Raw genomic sequence first — 13271 nt, 5'->3', positions numbered from 1 at the left:
AAAATTGAACGATAAAGCTTACGGAATTTGCCATCAAAGATATCTTTCATTGTTACAGGACCTGTCCTAGGCTAGGATACAAATACATGCATGCACATACACGCATAGGAGGGTTGGAAATGCGCTGCTTCCTGAGTAAGCTAAGATCGATAGGGGTGGTCTACCTACCCCTCGATGTGTGCCGTCGAAACTCGTTTCGGGAGGGTCCAGCTGAAAACGACGCTTCTCCGTCCTATTCACGAACAACGATAAGCGATAAAGACTCTTTCGACTCGCAGAATATTGAAGCTAAGGGGTGTCCGGAAAATGTCCACGATCAGTGTACGCACTTCCGATTGCGGAGTTATTCGGACTACGCAATATTAGAAATTTTTACCGATGATCGAATTGCTAAGACGCCCATCACAAAATGTAGAGAGTTCCAGGTTTGAATCCTGACTAGAACATTTTCGCAATAAATTCTTTACAGCGTTTTAAGATGGATTAGTATCTGTATTATAAAATTGCTTGTCAATTTAATTTGTTACATTACATACTTCACTTTAGTTTAAGATTATGTTTTAAGACCGATAAATGCACAATCGAATCACAGTTTTGCTTGAATTGTAGGATTCACGTAAAAATAGATATTATTAGGCACTAATATTCTCTTTGGTCTTTTTCGTTTAAATGTGTTAGAAATTTCTTTCTTCGACTCTTATACTTAATGAAGAAGAATCGAACGAGCGCCTGATAAGTTCGATTCTGATAATCGATAATGATTTTTCTAAAAATAAATAAAGATAAAAATATTTTCAAGTGGAATAGAAGGATTACAGTTGAAAACTGCATGAAAAGTCTTATGAGCGATCGTTATTTATTCTTCCCTTTTCTCCGCTGGGTAAAATTTTGCAATAATAATAAGTTAATAATATAAATGGTATAATGAATAAAAGCTAAAAACTGTATTAGATTATATAATAAAAAAGTCAATACGTGACGATTTATGTATATTATTCTTAGAAAAATTTAATACTGGAAAATAGTAATTAATTACTCATTTCTTTTGTAATAAAAAGCAAATAATTTAATGCTTTTGATATTCAAAATAAGTAATTTTTAATATTAAATTGAATTTTTGTAAAGGCTAATTGTTACATTCAATTAATCATTAATTTATAAGGAATGGATGGATATGTGTGATTAAGTTTATAATGTGAGCCAAGTCTCTTCTTGGCATGTAAATTTAAGTAAATAAACAATTCTATTTCCTCCTCTCTCGATTGTTATGATATTTTTAGTGTGATATTATACTGGAGAAATTCGTTTCTCTTCTGCTGGTAATAAAAAAGTCTAACAATAAATAATATAAACAGATCTTTTACGAGCAATCTGATCAGATAATTTTTTTAGAAATGACGACTAGCAATGGAAATGTCTTCAAATGATGAGATATCGGAACTCGTTCGTCATTGTCAACACAAAGTTAATCTTCGATCGATGCGAATCAATATTTACCTGTGTTTACGGTCTCGCATTTATTCGGAGAAAAGTTTTAATTAAACAAGAGACTCGCACGATCATAAATCGTTTTGCCTTTATCGTCGTGCGATCCGAATAGTTTCACGCACGATCTGAAAATATCGCAATGACAAGAATAAACCGACAAATTGGAGAAAAATTGCGAATCGACATCGCAGCAAAACCTTCGTTTAAGCGACCAACATAATCGTCGCTTTTAAAAAGAGAATTAGGACGGTGCTATAAATATAAAGAAATTCGGCGCAGCATGCGGGACGTGCTCCGATTTGTTCGTTGCGATTTAAATTTCGCGCGTAATGCCACGGCAATGAAGACGAAGACGTAAACGACGTACCTATTAATAATCGCATTCTTCTTTATCAATACACTGAACTTTATACATCGATGTTTATATTACCCTTTTTAAATTATTAATAAGAATCATAATTCTTTTTAGACATTTATTTTTTAAGAGTTTTACATTAGACAAAATTACTTTTATGCTATTAAAAAATAAAATGTAAAAAGTAAAATGTAAAATTTGCTATAATGTTAATGCAATATTGCTGAAATAATCAATACGCTGAAGTTTATATTTCATCTCATAATTTTAATTCATTAATAAAAATATATCGTAACCCATACAACACAGAATTTGCAGCAATATCGCTGCAAAATCTCTCCAATGTTGCTGCAATATTGCTGTAGTGTTGCTACAACTTTTGTGCAACTTAGTGCTATAGGGGAATTCTTTTTAGACAATTATTTTTTAATTATGTTTTACATTAGACAAAATTGCTTTTATGCTATTAAAAAATAAAAGGCTTGCCATAATGTTTCCAGACAGCACACAATATTTATAAATAAGCTTATTTTAAATATTTTGTAAATATTTTTGTGGTTTCAGATCATAAACATTTATTATGAAATATTCATTGTAAATCTTGTAGTAAATGTTATGGAAATACTTAATAAAAGACATTATAATTGAAGTAAAAAATACCAGAAATATTTATTTATATTTATCATAAATATTACATTAAATATTTAGTATATCTTTTAATAATATTTCGAATAAAGCTTTATATAAAATATGTATAAAATATTTATATAACATTTAAAAAAATAAATAATAATAAATATTTATCATAAATATTCTATGCTGTCTAGGTTACTGCAGTATTACTGGAATATTATTGTAATATTGCTGCAATATTGCTGGAATAATTTGTACTGTACGGGATGTAGATACAGAAGACAAACCTTTAAACTTCGCATATTGGAGTATTTGGTGGCAAACGCAGGCAAACAGTGCGAAAAGGGAATGTTAAATAACGCAAAGATGCGTTTCCCTTCGATGTGATCGATCGATCGTGAGACGAGTGGGAAGCGGAGGGAGAATAAAGGTCGGTGAAAAGGCACGTCGCAGCATTCTGCAGGCATACCGCGGACGCAATCGTAAATTCCGCGCAGGCGAGGAAGAAGAGCACGACAAATGAACGATACTTATCCAGGAGGACAACTCTGGTGAAAATTTTTTTCAGAATTTTTCATATAATTTTTCAAAATTTCTATATAACTTTTCAGAATTTCTATATAATTTTGTAACTTTCTCATATTTTTTATACGAATTGGAACATTTTTCAGAAAAGCTACATTTTCTCAGAATTTTTCATATATTATAAAATATCGTAAGATTTCTAAGATTTTTTTGTAAGTATAATTTCTGATAAAATCTAAAACATTTTAAAATATTTTTTTTTAATTATGGGCTGAGAAATTTCAGAATATTTCAGAATTCATTTGTATATATAAAAAATTCTGAGAGAAAATGTAAACTTTCTAAATATTTCTGAATATTTCTAAAAAAATGTTCCAATTCATATAAAAATTATGAGAAAAATTTTCACCAGGAAAGAAATTAAAAATAATATCATATCGAATCATGACAAAAAAATGACATAATTTCGGTCAATATGACATCAAATTTACATTACTTTGACTTTCTTGTTCTTCTTGAGTTCTTTCCATTCAGCCAAACCTCCATCTATCTAAAAACATTCAGAGGACGACCTAAGGACGTTCCAAAATTCAACTCTGTCAACTCGAGTATTATTTTATCCTTATTAATTGTACTTTTTGTACTTACTTAATGCCAAATATATTATATCTAATTTTAAGTGAAAAAATATTCGAAGATTTCAAGCAACGCAAACATAAAAAAATTTGTCATAGTTTGTCGAAAAATACAAAAAATGACAAATTCTAACAAATTCAGACAATATTACCGAAATTTGACGAAAAGTATCTTATTTTATCTGTAACTCTCCGAATTTGTACATTTCGACAATTTTCGGAAACATTTAGAATAAATTCGGACACGTTTTGACTACATTTCAGATAATTTCGAACACATTCGGACAAATTTTTCCACAAGGGAAGTTAGAAGATACTGGAGTTGACATAATCGAGTTTTGGAACGCACCAGAATGTCTCTCGACCGAATAAAGCCTGTTATATGAGTTAGTGGTTGATGAATAATATATACTCACTCTAGGAAAATGCGGGAAGGGCCGGTCGAAGGAGTCAGTCCTGGTAGGCCTGTCCGATTCGAAGAACGTCTCCCCCTTGTCCTTGTTGAATCGCTGCTTCATTTCTCGCAGCAACTCGTCGTCGGACATGCCGCTCAGTCGGTCCGCGAATCTCGGCGAGTCGCGAAAGTAAAACGACATCGTCGGGCTGGATCAGCACTCTTCTGGTCGACGCACTTTTCTGTTAATATCGAGTGGTGTATCAATTATACACGAGACTGTAGTTTCTTTCTCGTTTCTTCTTTTCGTATTCTTTCGTGTCGCAAAACCAACACACTTTATTAACTACATTCCCGCGCAAAGGTTCGCGCATTACTGACGATTTGCCGGAGTTGCCGGTTGTGCGACGGCATTTGAAAGGGCGATCTCGCACGCGCATGCGCGTCAACGTTGTGCGGCGCACTCATTGCTTTGAAAAGGGCTGTCAAGAAGAACAGCCATATATCATTCCAACGTAGATTATAACTTTAATTTACTCAGTTTAATTTATTCTTTAGCCGGTATTTATCTATAATATAATTCGGTTCTTATATTTAAAACTGTCTTAAAATGTCATAATTCATAATCTGGGAAAAAATGTTTTATATATAATTATAATATATATACCATATAACCCACACATATATGTACATATAACATTTTTTTCCCGGGAAGCCAATTACAAAGATAAATCTTATTATTTTGAGACATCACTTAAAACGATTTTGAAATAAGAGCACAGACTACGAATATCGACCTTTTATCTTTTCTTCAATTCTTAAAATTAGATAAGCATAAAAAGTTAAGATTATATAAGCGAGAGATTAAAATTAATAATTTATTAGCATCTTAAAAAAGTTATTACTTAAGACGGTCTTAAAATAAGAAATACTGATCTATACAATATTGATTGCCTGCAAACATGTCATATTATTGTATTTATTTATACTAGACGTACCATTAATTGACTTTTGTTGAACGTATTTTTGTCACGAATCGAGGGAAAACCCCGATTTGATGAATTTAAAATAAACCTGAATGAATTTAGCCACTATGTCGGTTAGTCATATATTTTTAAATTACTTATTTCAAATTAATCAAATGACTATCAAATTTTTTTAATTTATACAAAACTCTTTACATAAACTGCAAAGAATTTTTATAATAACTATGTTTAATTTATTTATTATTAATTTATGTATTTATTTGCGTAGTGTAAAAATATATAATTAATTAAAATTGTCTGGATAACTCTAATTAATTCATTCATACGAAATATAAATAATTCATAAGAAAATTGTTTAAAAAATCATTATCAGCTAAATTCGTGCAAATTTAAAATAGTTATCTCCCAAAATCAGAAATTTATTTCGCAAATCTTGCCATTTCGTATACATTTATATATTTGTATAAAATAAATAGAAAGTGTTATTCTGATAGAAAAAAATCCAAAACATGATTAAATTTAAAATTTGTTTGTTTTGAATTTTTTTTCAATCACAGAATAATATTTTTCCAAAATTTCGTATATATAAGATGATCATTACCTAGTGATATAAATTACCATTGCAATATCCAATCTTTGGAAAAGAAACATAAAGTAAACAGAAACTGTTTAATATTTTATTTCAATAAGAAACAGATATCCATTAAGATAAAAAGAAGGAAAAAAATACCCCATGCATCACTTTTATGTGTAAACGCAATGTTTGCGTATCTATTCCTCAAGACGCATATAAATTTTCTTTGGTTTCTTGTTTTATTGTTTACATTAACAATATACAAAATGTCAATGCCATTACATACAATATGTTACATGAATAATAAAATGTACTTAAAATAAAAACAAAAACATTACACAATCTCTTACTTACTATTCAAAGGAGAAATAAGAAAAATGTATACATGGAAGAATAATACTAAAATAAGAACAGATTGAAAGATATACGTAAGAAAAATAAAAGTGCAACAAAATGTTTTATAGATTTTAAGGGACTGCTTCATAGAAATTAAAAATAAATTTCCAATGCTCAATTTTAACTTGATTTTAGAAATATGTTCAAATATATACAATAACTTCATATATGCAATATTTGACAATAAACATTTCGTCCAATGTAAGAAAAGAATACACGTCATATTGCTGCTTAACACATTATCGACCGGCGATTTTTTATGTAGACTATGTTTTGTGTTGAGAAAATTTGGAGTTTTGGAAATAGATGCAATAGTTTATGCAGTGAGAATGATTACAGACTAGAATAAAGATAATTGATAATGCCTGTGTATTTAAGTACATATTATAAAAAGTTCTTAATAACAAACTTTTCTTTAAAAAACCAACCGTTTAATGTTGATCCCCATAACATCTAATTTTAGACGACCAGCCTTTAATGTGTTAAGACACACGTAAAGCGACATTGCCACGAGTTCAATAGCAGTCCATCGAGTTGACGTCATTCTGTTTATGCATCGTCAGTATGTCGTCTAAAATCGACTCAAAACTACTGGTATATGTCTTCAGCCAGCGATTCTTTTCTTCGATATAAGCATCAATGTCACAGTTGAAAATCGCGTGAAGGAAATCCTGGCGGGTTACGGACGAGATGTAACGGAGTGTTTTCTTCTCCTCTTTCTCTTCTTCCTCTATTGGCATCTCGGCGTCCATGTTCATGGAGTTCTTGCAGATGGTTGCGAGCAGATTGGCATCGTTTGCATCCACGATCTCCTCAATAATGTGTGAGGCATTTCGCGATTTCTTGTCATAGATAGACGAGGAAACGGGCGATGTTTCTTTAACATAGACAGTGTCTATAGTCGCGTGGTTTTCCACCGGTGACGGTGGTTCATCCAATTTGTATTTGAGTAAGCAAGTTTTTAACTTGCTGATTATCGCGGCGGACGCTTTGCACACCTCGAAATCGCTATCGTCCTTCAAGGTAACCAGAAGTACCTAGAAGATTGAAAAAGAAAACCATTCAGAGATTAAATATTTATTAATTCTCACTATTTATTATGTACAAAATAAATATTAATAATTTACAAATTATCAATTTGTTTATTCATCTAATTATTTATGGGCTGATAGATTTAGAGATATAAAATTCACTCAATACACTTTAGGATTCTATTAATTATTTACTTACTCCTAGGCAACTTTGCCTGGCCAACTCGTCCAGTGCTTTATTAAGCCTTCGCTTAATTTCTGTTTCGTTCAATGCTACGATTTTTCTGTGCTCCTTGGAAAACGTTACGTTCGGGAACGAATCATCAAGCATTCCCTGATCTGTCAAATGCGACTTAACAAAGTGGTCCCAAAAGGATAATGCATTCGTCTTCACCTCCCAATGCAGATCAAATACAGCCGCCATACACATCGCTCGCAACATTGAATCGATGACTTCTTTCCTGCGAATTGTACATTGATTATCGTACAATGCATGCCAAGAATATTAACGTATAAATTTAAAAAACTATACATACGACCACTTCTGATGAACATACAACTCCTTGATTAGGTTCACAGCGTCTCTTCTGACTATCGCTTCGCTCTCGTCTTTGAGTAGATAAATCGCCGTTTCCTGTAAAAATCAATTAAGTCATAATTAATCTTTTTCAATGATATTTGGAAACGAAGAACAAATATACGTACGGTTAAATTTTTTTGCGACAATTGCAGCTCCCACAGTTTGTTGATGCGTACCATAGTCGCGATAAATGTTAACGCTGACGCTCGCACGTAACTCTCGTTGTCTGTTTTAATGATCTCGACCGCCACTTTTGGAAACTGGTTGATCAACAGAAAATCCTGGAATGCTGGATATTCTGTAAAAAGATTAAATATTTTTATATTTTGTTATACATTGATTTTTTATATATGTTCTGTATTTGTCGAAACAAATAAAAACTTGAAGAGACCACCTATACCAGTTTCAATATCCTGATTTACTTACTGTCTTCAGAAATAATCGCGATGGTGTTGAGAACCTCGAGGACACTGTCTCTCACCTCCCAGTTGGGATCGTGCAATCTTTTGAAGAGCGTAGGTCCAATCTCGTTCATGTTGCTGTCCGAATCCACGAGTAATGCCAAATTAGGCGGCATAAAGTTATGGATGGCGAGCTTGCACAGTTTCAATGCTTTCACACAAATCTAAATAGAAATCAAAATTCGGATCATCATTTCTCAGCTTTTTTCTAAGTAACGACTATATTCGACTCGATTTTTAACTCGACTCGATAAATAATTAATTCATAACTCTAATTTTAGCAAACTTTTACCGTTGGTAATATTCCGGGATGATTGAGAATCTCCTGTGCGAGGGACAACATACATATTGTTTCCACACATTCCTGCCATTTCAGTTTGAATTTTTCTGTCATGACAGCCAAGCCATCGAGCAGTGACGCCAATAGAATAGGAGAGTCGACTATAGGATCACCATCCAATATCGATTTGTATAGAAGTTTTCGTGGATGCTCTGAAGGAGAAGTGCTGTTTCTATCTGATGTGCAGTTTCTCGCTTGCCCACACCCCCATATGTCCGGCATGTAACTTTTCAAAACGTGACTTAAAGCTTGGAAAGTGATTACAGCGACATCCTGGAAAAAAGAAAACAATTAAAATTACAAAAGTTAATAAAAATTAATTTAATTTGATAAAAATCAGATGTACTCACTCTATCCATTATATCTGATATCTCAAGAAGTAAATCAATAGAAACTTTACAAATTTGCTCCATAGGAAGATCACTCTTCCGTATAACGTCCCTCATGTTGTAAAGCAATCTTTGTACAGGCACACATGTTACATCGAAAATTTTATTAATAAACATATCGAAGAGATCGTGATTCAAATGATTCTTCTTTATACACACGCATAGTGGTATTATCTGTTAATAAATTAAAAGTAGTTTACTTTTAATATTACTATCCAACCACATACATGAATGCATGAACTGCACCTAGAGATGTAAAACCATCTGATTCAATGTGACGATTACTTATAGTAAAATTACGATAAGATAATTTATTAATAATTTTGACGAAATTCGTTGTTTTTGATGGTTAATAAGAGATATTTTTTTAGATTACCGTTTTGCCAGCTTTCCAAAATTACTGATAATTCATCGTAATGTACCGAGTAAGTTACCGTCAGATAGGATCATTTTCTTCTCTAATTGCAATTGACTTACCATTATGGCGATAGCTTGATGCTCAAACTTATGCTGCTCCGGCAAAACAAATTCATGTAACGCAAGCAACTTCTTCCAATATGTCATAGAAAACTTGTTGTTTTTCACTAATTCTATAATGTCCTTCTTCGATAACAGCATCATAAAAATGTAACACATACCGTAGCAGAACTTGTGCCACGCTTCGGTCTCGATCACTGTGGTATGCTCCTTAATTCCTTGCTTCAGTTTCAAAAACAGCGACAATAGTAATAGTTTGTGCACATGTTGCAGGAATCTAGTGCTGATACAAGCTTCGAACAACGCCTTCACCCGCATTTCGAGGTCTACAAGTCTTTCGATCAACTCGGGAATGCTATTGTCTAGACTTGCGAACAGAGTGTTCTCCAGAATGTTAGTCAATAAATTCAACGTGGAACACAATAACTTGTTCTGTTCCAGATACGTTTCCAAAGTCTGGTGCATTTGTCCATCCAAAATATTGCTCATTAGAGGAGCAGCGACTGCCAGAATGATCTCTTTACAAGTTTCGGTGTTCTTATGTTCATGCAGCAACAAGGTCCATAAGAATTTTTGACTCTCCCTAGTAACGTACATCGTTTGATTCCAATGTGCGTACTTTACAACATCCTCCCATACACCTATTGCATTTAAGAAAAAAATAATAATTTGCAGTCATATCGTTGCAAACTCTTAATACATAAATCTCAATATAAAATTCAATCAATTTATATTTCAAATCATTTTATATTTATTTTATATTGATTTATATACCACTCACTTGTTACAACTACAACACAACTAAAAAATCAAAGTTCTTCAGAAAATAAGTTTAAAAATTTTGAATCATCAAAATTTTATAATTTTAATTTTAAATCCAATTTTTATATAATAACTGATTGTAGAAAAGTAACAATATTTTTAATAAAAAACAATGGGCTCAAATAATTTATAAAATTAAAAATAAAACAAGGGCTATGAGGCAAGTTAGATCTTAATGCTGGATTAACTACAAAAACATAAGTTTATTAAAACAAATGTTTCGATCCCTATTAGGTCATTCTCAATGTTGAAATTAATACAATTTGAAATCAACGATTCATTTGAAAAACAATAACTTGCCAATATATATGATGATTTAGACGATAAATGTAATAAAATATAAATTCATCATGTACAATTTCATTATGGATGGTTATGAGTATTATTTAATATATATAAACGTTAAGAAATAGAAGATGCATATTTGGATAAAAATGTAGATGCGTTACAGCGCATGGTGGTCATCAAATAGCTATCTTATAAAGTGAATTTAAAAACGCAGTCGCAACGGTTTTGAATTGCACTCTCAAACTGACAAATGAACCATCAACTCTAAATATTGTCTGTTAACTGGTAGTGCAATATCTAATAACATTTAAATACGGAAAAATTGAGTATCTTGAGATCCAGAACTCATCTCATTAGTAAAGACAAATCTAATCTGATACCTTGTGACAGTTAGAGATAAGAGAGTGAGAACAAGTGGATATTCAATAGGAGTCGAAATGTTTGTTTTAATAAACTTATGTTTTTGTAGTTAATTCAGCATTAAGATCTAGCTTGACTCGTAGCCCTTGTCTTATTTTTAACAATATTTTTCTTTATGTTCTCACTACTTTTTTGCAAGCAACTAAAAAATGAAAATTTTTGAATTTATCTGTTGTAATAAATGAATGATATAATTCAAAAATATATACACTGCCGTCGAAAAGTTTCCAGCATAGAATTTTAAATTGTATAATATTCAGATTATCATAACTCGGTAAAAAATCTTCGCAGACAAAAAAATAAAAAAGCATTTTAAAGCTTGAAACTTATACTTTAGCATGCTTTTGACCGCTTTCTTATTTTTTATCTGCGATGATTTTTTTACCGAGTTACGGTGATCTGAATATTATAAAATTTTAAGTTCCATGTTCGGAAACTTTTCGACGGCAGTGTATGTCCTAAAATATTTTGTTCTTTTACTTTTTACAACACAAAGGGTTATTTTCTTTTTAAGAGACACAACATTCTATTCTTTTTGATATTCAACGAATAAAAAAGATAGAACAATATGTTTCCTAAAAGGAAAACAGTTTAGATCAACATTAAACATTAAACATTAGTGACATTAGTGTCATAGTTTTGCCTTACCAGAATGTATCACCCACTGTCTGCCGCTTCGATGAACAATCAAGTCTGACAGCATTGTAGTATATGCCATTTTAATGGACGCAGGCAAATCCTCTCTGTGCAACTGCAAAATTTTATAGAGCCGATTGTACACATCTTGGCAGTGCCAGTAGTGATAACGTAGTTCATGTCGTGAGATAATCCCCACTAATTTCAACGTAAATGTAATCACAGGGTGCGAAGCTTTCTGCCCAGTCTCCCATATCGCTAAAGCCTTGGGTATCCATTCTTGAAAGACTTCGCAGTATTCATAATCAACTGTAGCGCCTGTACAATTTAAATAGCAAAGTATATACCGGATAATATTTAATATATTGTGTTCAATTTATATTATATTACATAATAAATTTAGAAATTTAATGACTATTCTGTTGAACGAATCATGTTGGACATAATGCTTATCATAATTTCTTCGATTAATAACAAACGCAATCATTGGACAATTTCTTTTCAGACTTAATTACCAAATATGCTGTTATTATTGTTTTGCCAAAATACTATGTCGAAGTTAATTGTGCAAACAGATCAATATTTTACAAAAGATCAGAGTTTCTGTATATTTTTGTAAATGTATCTGTATATCACAAATTATAAATTTTATGCAAAATTTTATTATATAATTTCATACACATTGTTCTATTTATTTAGGGATAGGGTGCTTTTCATTTGGTGGCGTAAATTGACACAAGCATCATTCTATCTATCTTGACATTCGATAACAAAGGTAGAATGACACTAGTATCGACTTATGTCATGGAAAGCATCCTACGTGTTTGGCTCTTATAGGTATTTTTTATTTGTTGATTTATTTCAATAAAGCCTAAAATTGACTAATTACTCCTTACATTCCTTCGTGTTCTCCGCAATGTGAGTGAGCAGATGATCCAAGTAGGTTGGTGAGATGACATTATAATCCGGCAGTAGGAACAAGTCCAAGACCTTCGCCAATACCTCCTCGTTCTTCTTTATGCACGAATTCATCGTGATGCGATGCTGCGATTTCTACGACAATGCGCTTCAAAGACCCTACCTTGATCGTATGCAAACGAGCAGCAAGAAATCAACGATGTTGCAGCGATGAAAACGAACAAATTTTATTTACCTTCAGCAAACGATGATTAATATCTAGTGACACGTTGGAAGATTCGCGAGAGGCTGATAAGCCTTCAGTTTAAAGAAATCAAGAAAAATCAATGAAATATATTACTCACGACATTTTCCAACGTGATAATAAGCGTCCTCGGCGTTTTAAGAGCCGTTACTATTGACGGGAGACATTTTTTGACACATTGTGAAACCGTTTGATCTTTAGCACGTGCGTCAATGAGATACGAATCCAAAAAGGGTTCATTTCCGCGCTAATCACTGAGGAACTGTTGATATTGCAGATCCCGCCAGTTCTTTAGCCGAGACGCAAACACTCGTTCTGCATTACCGACAAGTATCGCTGAGATAATCCAATGGCGCGATTTTTTAATTATCTTATAAACATTGATTATAAACCCTTATCTCACAAACATCATTATGTAGTTATACAATTACATAATTCATATTAAATAATTCGAATTAATCAAATAAAGGGCATGTACCACAACGCAAGTTCTTGATAGCAAGAATAATATCATATATCCTGTTAGCATACAAATAATAATTATAAACGGTTCGGCTTTGATTAGACCTTCTTCAATATATGTGTAAACAACCGTAAAAATCTCGGATAAATGTTTACAAATTAAGTTACGCGATTAGAACATAAAAATTGCTTAAAAGCAGAGTCAAATTAAAAATAA

At 32.0% G+C, this 13271-nt stretch overlaps 2 protein-coding genes across 8 annotated transcripts in view; both read right to left on the bottom strand.

Annotated features, from left to right (window-relative positions):
• Nucleotides 1-4411, bottom strand: part of LOC108749784 (BAG domain-containing protein Samui-like) — a 20068-nt gene extending 15657 nt beyond the window's left edge. Inside the window, exon 1 of the mRNA XM_018488747.1 lies at nt 4053-4411. Within this exon, the coding sequence (XP_018344249.1) occupies nt 4053-4232 (180 nt within the window). The 5' untranslated portion in view covers nt 4233-4411. The remainder of the gene's footprint in view (nt 1-4052) is intronic.
• Nucleotides 4412-6386: 1975 nt separating this feature from the next.
• Nucleotides 6387-12794, bottom strand: LOC108749769. Of its 7 annotated transcripts, XM_018488708.1 has the most exons (12): nt 12693-12794; nt 12584-12606; nt 12327-12483; nt 11443-11748; nt 9265-9905; nt 8749-8961; nt 8351-8671; nt 8024-8222; nt 7723-7895; nt 7554-7651; nt 7217-7478; nt 6502-7023 (listed from the first exon to the last, which is right to left on the bottom strand). In XM_018488708.1, exons 3-12 carry the CDS (start codon nt 12460-12462, stop codon nt 6502-6504), a joined length of 2871 nt encoding a protein of 956 aa, XP_018344210.1. In that variant the 5' UTR covers nt 12463-12483; nt 12584-12606; nt 12693-12794. The 7 variants fall into 7 exon arrangements, with proteins under 7 accessions (XP_018344212.1, XP_018344210.1, XP_018344207.1 ...); XM_018488705.1 differs by having other exon boundaries at nt 12327-12507; nt 12584-12794; XM_018488703.1 differs by lacking the exon at nt 12584-12606 and having other exon boundaries at nt 12327-12583.
• Between the last annotated feature and the right edge of the window lie 477 nt (nt 12795-13271).

Source organism: Trachymyrmex septentrionalis, unplaced genomic scaffold (genome assembly GCF_001594115.1).
Source record: "Trachymyrmex septentrionalis isolate Tsep2-gDNA-1 unplaced genomic scaffold, Tsep1.0 scaffold312, whole genome shotgun sequence".
Classification (NCBI taxonomy): domain Eukaryota; kingdom Metazoa; phylum Arthropoda; class Insecta; order Hymenoptera; family Formicidae; genus Trachymyrmex; species Trachymyrmex septentrionalis.
Note: the sequence above shows the minus strand (reverse complement) of the source record. Positions and strands in the feature narration are given on the sequence as shown.